At 36.7% G+C, this 6,268-nt stretch overlaps 1 protein-coding gene across 1 annotated transcript in view; it reads right to left on the bottom strand.

Annotated features, from left to right (window-relative positions):
- Positions 1–409: 409 nt before the first annotated feature.
- LOC122080155 (sphinganine C4-monooxygenase 1-like) overlaps positions 410–6,268 on the bottom strand; it is a 10,411-nt gene continuing 4,552 nt past the window's right edge. Inside the window, exon 2 of the mRNA XM_042647062.1 lies at positions 410–1,271. Within this exon, the coding sequence (XP_042502996.1) occupies positions 717–1,271 (555 nt within the window). The 3' untranslated portion in view covers positions 410–716. The remainder of the gene's footprint in view (positions 1,272–6,268) is intronic.

Below are 6,268 nucleotides of genomic sequence, written 5' to 3'. Positions count from 1 at the left end.
AATGCTAAATACTTTAGCATCCACAGGACATTGTAAGCCGGTGGAAGCAGGTTTGGTTCTATCATGGACCACACAGACAGTGTTGCCCCATCGACATTCCATCTTGTATGATAAGGAAGCAAATGCCTTCACATGGTGAGAGTATGACCCTTAACAACCCATCAGCAATTAAAGTAGATTTGGGATGAAAGAGATAAAGCAGTGTTTAACAGAAAGAGAATTGGGATTTTCAGATGAGTCCCAGCCAATTCCAATCTTGATCTGACCTGATTGATCCGGATTGGCTAGGTTCAGCCACAGAATCGGATTTTATTGGGGAAAAAAAAATCAGAATATTCAAGAAAGTACGGAAACCATTAATGGTGCCTACCAAAAGGTAAAAACACTGACCATCAGGGTACATGGAAGCTTAAATTCATAATTAATTTCAACTTATATATAAACAAAGAAATAGAGTACAAGAACATATATGTACAAGTACAACTACTACAGTATTGTCGCATATAAACAAAACAGCTCTTTGGAGTTAACAGTGGTACATAATAGTGATGACAAGCAAGAGAATTGGATCCTCTACACATACATGTTAGGTGCCATCACGTGTCCCTTTTGCTTCCATATATACCCCTCTTCACCATTTAAATGGCAAGAAGTGGGACAGGAGTTGGCACCTCACATGCAGAAGAACTCTCCTCACAATGTATTCTGACATGTAATCAGTAAACTTTGTTCTCCTTTGTTGGGCGTGCTTCAAAACCCCCACCAACTCTCTTCTCAAGTGTGTAAGGCATGTAGGTTCCAAGAATTCTATCCCACATAACAAAGAATGGCTGCGAGAAATTATATTTGTTCCCGTAGAACTGGTGATGGACATCATGATACGCAGTGTTGTTTCTAAACAACACATGGAAGAGATTCCCAGGAAGCCATAACCCACAGTGGTCATCTACGGTCTTGATGGTAGCAAAGGAGAAAAAGAAGATTGAAGCTCGGGGTAACATACCAGAGAGGAGGAAAGATAGGGCCCCACCAATTGTGTCTAGAATAAGTCCCTCCAAAGGATGGTTATAAAGAGCTCCAAAAGCATAGGGAACAACTAGCTGATGATGCTGAGAATGGATATGCCGGTACAAGAACTTGTTATGGTGCATGTATCTATGCATAAAATATTGCCATGTATCCAAAACCAGCATTGCAATCAAGAACTGCCTCACTAACACAACAAAGTTAGGTTGCATATCTAGGGCTGCCTGACTACCATTTCCTGTAACCTGCATGTACACACTTTCATTAAATGCAGGCATAAGAATCATGATTAAGATAATATGACAACACAATAACAAACTCAGCATCTGGGCAGCGATGAGGACTGAGGAGGTAGGTTACTGATCATTGTTGTAGGCTTAAATTTAACAAAGCAAAACAATCATTGAAATGCATACCTTAGCTTCTAGGTGTTTTTGTTTTTTAAACACAGATATTTGCTTTTAGTATGTTAAACATAAATTAACAGAAATTAGAAGAAACAAGACGAATAGCATGATTGGCCAGGCTGGTCCACAGCATTCATAGTTCCACAAGACTCTCTCGGTCAATTTTGCCCAATTGAAATAGATTCTACCACCTAATTGATAATCCCCAAGAATCATTGTAATTGTTGAAGAGAAGTTGATTCATCAGGAATTTCAATAATGATTGGCAATATAAGGCATATATTTGTACCTGTTTGTGGGTTCCCACAAAAAATATGGAAAAAACTGTAGAAAAAAAATCCCAAAGATTGTTTTCTGTTCACTAGAAACCTTGGGGAGTGGGGAGGGGGGAGGAAAAAGAATAAAGGCAAAAGGTTCCTCCGGAGTCTGGACAGAGTGCATCTAGCGAGGTATCTCTCAACGAGTAGCAGAGGTGGCATGTGGCCAATTTGACTGTTCGAATAGCTATAGCATCATTGTGGTTCATTTCTTATGTTTCACCATCTAATGGATTTTCCTCCCCTTACATCTTCAGACATCAAATGAATAGGGGCTAATGTGGCAATTATAACGACTGGATGGACATGGAACAATGTGGATTGGCGAACAGTCAAAAGGAAGTGCTAACCATTGTTACCATGCATGCACGGGGAAGAAGCTCTAGTGGTTTTCAACATGAAAGTCGGTTCTCTCAAATCTAGCTATTTATAGCCGCATTGCTCTACAGGCTGCACTCAACCTTTCTCTTCCCAATGAGCCCATTTTTCTTGATTTGGAAGATGGGCGTTGCACTCGGTTCAAAAGGCATGGTTTTCTACGGTAGGCCCCCCCGGTCCCACTAGTCCGGCCTAGCTAGTGAGCGGTTCTTTCAGGTGGAAAGCAAGCCAGGGGCCTACTTCGAAACTGAACACAATCATAAGGCCCAACAGTGTATGAGTATTTTCCCCTTGTCTTGTATCATGGACATGGTCTTCCCTCATAAATGATCTTAGAAGGGTAAACTGAAGGCAGACCAAACAATTTTACCCAACTACAAAATTCTTTCCAGTCACTTACCAATGCACCCCCAACCCAAAAAAAAAAAAAATTCAGCAGTTCTGCCAGCTGCACCTAGTGATTTCATCAATTATCGAAACCAAATTCTCAAACTATCACCGGACATTACTATTTATTACCATAACCATGTACAGTTGCCATAAAAGACTGCATGAGAAAGCCTATTATATGTAATAACCGGGACTATGAAGTCAACCAATATTCATAGAAATTGAGAAATCAATAGGACCACCAACGACTCATCCTTATCCCAACTAAATGGGGTTGGCTACATAGATCATTTCTCTTCAATCAGCTCTATTCAAAGTCATACTTGATGCAAAGCCTAAGTTATGCATGTCTTTCCTCACCACTTCTCCTAAGGTCATTTTAGGTTTGTCCCTAGCTCTTTTAGATCCTTTAATCTGAACAAATCACTCCTCCATACTAGAGCATCCAAAGGCCTCCATTGAACATTGCCATGCCATCTCAAATGACTTTCTCCCAGCTTATCATGTATCAAAGCTACTCTCAAACCAGCTCTAAAATGATAATTCCTTACTTTATCCTTCCTAATTTTACCACTCATCCATCTCAACATCCTCATCTCCACTACATAGAGTTTATCTATACAATGCTTCTTCATTGCCCAACTGATGTAGATCAAAAGCTTGAAGAAGAAGAGTAAAACAAGAGTTAGACAACATTGTTCAAGAAACACGGTTCATGTGAACAGTACTTTTGGGTCAATATCTTATATTTTAATTTCATATTTACTTTAATTAGTTTTTATTTTCTTAGTGAGCAAGTTAGTCAAGTTAGTTTCCTATTTTTTTAGTCAAAGAAGTTTCTATTTTGCAACTTAGGTTAATTTCCTTTTTATCATTGCTTGTTAATTTCTACTTTACTCTTACTTGGTTAGCAAGTTAAAAGCTAAGTTAGAAGGTTTTATTTCCAGCATTAGTTTCCTTTTTTATTATGTCTTTGTGTCCAAGTAATGTAAGGCTAATTAAATCCCATCAATTATAATGAGAAGGCAGATTTGAGTTAAACAAAAAAAGATGGCTTATGTTGTTGTGCTGTGGGATGCAGTTGGGTGAAATGCCTTAGGTGAGATGCCTAAACCAGAGGGGTGAGATGCCCATTCCCTAATTCTTCTTCCACTCTTCTCAACCCTCCATCATTTTTTTTTTTTTTTAAGGCTGTGAGAGTGTTTAAGTGATCAGTTGAAGGCTTGTAGCTACTGTACTGCAAAACTTCCATAAAGTTTCCTCTTTTCAAGCATAACTTCCCAACTAGCCATTAGTTGAGACTCAACTTTTGAAGGATATTTGGGCATCACACGAGGGACCTTTGCTCCAAATTTGAGTTTCATCGGAGGTTGAAATCTCACGATATCGAAAGTTGTCAAAAATTTCCTAATTCATGTCAACAACATAACTCTCAATTCAACGATCGGAACTGATTCTTTTGAGGGCTTGTTGACCCATCTAGGACCTTCATCTACCCCAAGTTTCAGCTCCATATGAGCTACGGTTTGTGAGATCTTATATTTCTCTCTATTCAGCCAAATTTTTAGGATCACTTGTGATTCTAGTTTTACATTACCAACATTCGCACCTTACATCATAGCTAATCGTATAATCGTCCTATAAAATTTACCTTTAAGTGTCAAAAGGAAAATAACGATCAAAGAACACTTCGGACGCACCTCTCCACTTTCATTCATTATTCTTTGTGAGACGTCATCCTCTATATCACCTAATTAATTTATGATTGAGCCCAAATACCTAAAAATAATCACTTTGTAGAACCTCACTCATTAATTTTCACCACCTCATTATCCATCCTTGTGTAACTAATTCTACACACTATATACTCTTTGTCTTCGTTCTATTTATCTTAAAATCTTTTGATTCAAAGGTTGATCTACATAACTCCAACTTGGCGTTAATCATTGCTTTTGTCTCAAAACAATAATATCAACAAAAAGCATACACCAAGGAACCTCATTTTGAATGTCTCTAGTTAAGTCATCCATGATAAGCACAAACAGATATGGGCTTAAAGCTGATCCTTGATGTAATCCAATTGTAATTAGGAATTCACTACCTTGACCCCCCCCAACAGTTCTTACATTAGTCACCAGACCATCATACATATATTTAATTATGACCACATATTTACTTGAAAAACTTTTATTCTCCAGTACTTTCAATATAACTCTCTAGGGGACTCTATCATAAGCTTTTTCTAGGTCAATAAAGACAATATAAAGATCCTTCTTGCAATCTCTAAATCTTTCCATGAGTCTCCTATGTAAGTAAATAGCTTCTATCGTAGATATTCCTGGCATAAAACCAAATTGGTTCTCCGTAATAGCAATTTCCTTTCTAAGGTAGGTTTCAATAACCCTCTCCCATAATTTTATAGTATGGGATAAAACCAAATTTTGCATGTTTCAACAATTTTTTATTCACGAGGGTTTTCATATGCTATGGTTGATGCCAAATGTTTCACTTATGTTTTTCAAAGGATGTTGCTTTATGTCTTACCTATCTAGCGAGATTGTGCCTTGTTTCTATCTCACTGGGCTTTGTAGCTTATGCCAATATTTTATCTCACAAATCAGTAGTGAAGATTAACATTGCTCAAAGGGATTTATTGATGAGAAGACAAGATATTTTATTGGAGTTCATTTTATTATTTTCAGTAGTTCACGATAGGGTTTGAACAAATGTAATACTTTAATTTGGTTTAAGTTTTAACCGTCATCAGACAATGTGGATGTGAACTTATATTCGTTGAGGTTATTTTGTATTTGTGGCCATTTTAGTATGGTACTGAATTATCAATGTAGAAAAAAGAATCTCTAGAATTTTCAGAATGCAACAGAAAGATCAAGGCCTCTGGATCTTAACACTAACGGGTTTGGGTCGCAACAGTATAACTCATTAATTTTATGCCTCTATAGTTATTGCAACTCTAAATATCACCTTTATTTTTTTAATCGGAACCATAATGCTTCTCCCTTCATATCTATCTTCCAATGATAAAAAAATTCAAAAACATAGAAAAGGATGTTGCTTTATTTCTTACCTATTTAGCATGATTGTGCCTTGTTTCTATCTCACTGGGCATTGTAGTTTATGCCAATATTTTTCCTCACAGATGAGTAGTGAAGATTAGCATTGCTCAAAGGGATTTATTGATGAGAAGACAAGATATTTTATTAGAGTTCATTTTATTATTTTCAGTAGTTCACGATAGGGTTTGAACCATTGTAATACTTTAATTCGGTTTAAGTTTTAACTATCATCAGACAATGTGGATGTGAACTTATATTCGTTGAGGTTATTTTGTATTTGTGGCCATTTTAGTATGGTACTGAATTATCAATCTAGAAAAAAGAATCTCTAGAATTTTCAGAAAGCAACGGAAAGATCAAGGTCTCAGGATCTTAACACTAATGGGTTTGGGTCGCGACAGTATGACTCATTAATTTTATTCCTCTATAGTTATTGCAACTCTAAATATCACCTTTATTTTTTTAATCGGAACCATAATGCTTCTCCTCCCTTCATATCTATCTTCCAATGATAAGAAAATTCATAAACATAGAAAAGGGGGTTACAAAAACATGGTAGGAAGGAAAGAGAAATATTAAAATAGATGAATTCTAAATTTGTTCTGGTTTTCATACAGTCATGTATGTACATGGGAGCCACCCATCATCCAATTTTTTTTTTTTTTTTTTTTTT

This window comes from Macadamia integrifolia, chromosome 5, assembly GCF_013358625.1.
Source record: "Macadamia integrifolia cultivar HAES 741 chromosome 5, SCU_Mint_v3, whole genome shotgun sequence".
Taxonomy (NCBI): domain Eukaryota; kingdom Viridiplantae; phylum Streptophyta; class Magnoliopsida; order Proteales; family Proteaceae; genus Macadamia; species Macadamia integrifolia.
The sequence above is the reverse complement of the archived record's forward strand: the minus strand, read 5'-3'. Positions and strand labels throughout refer to the sequence as shown.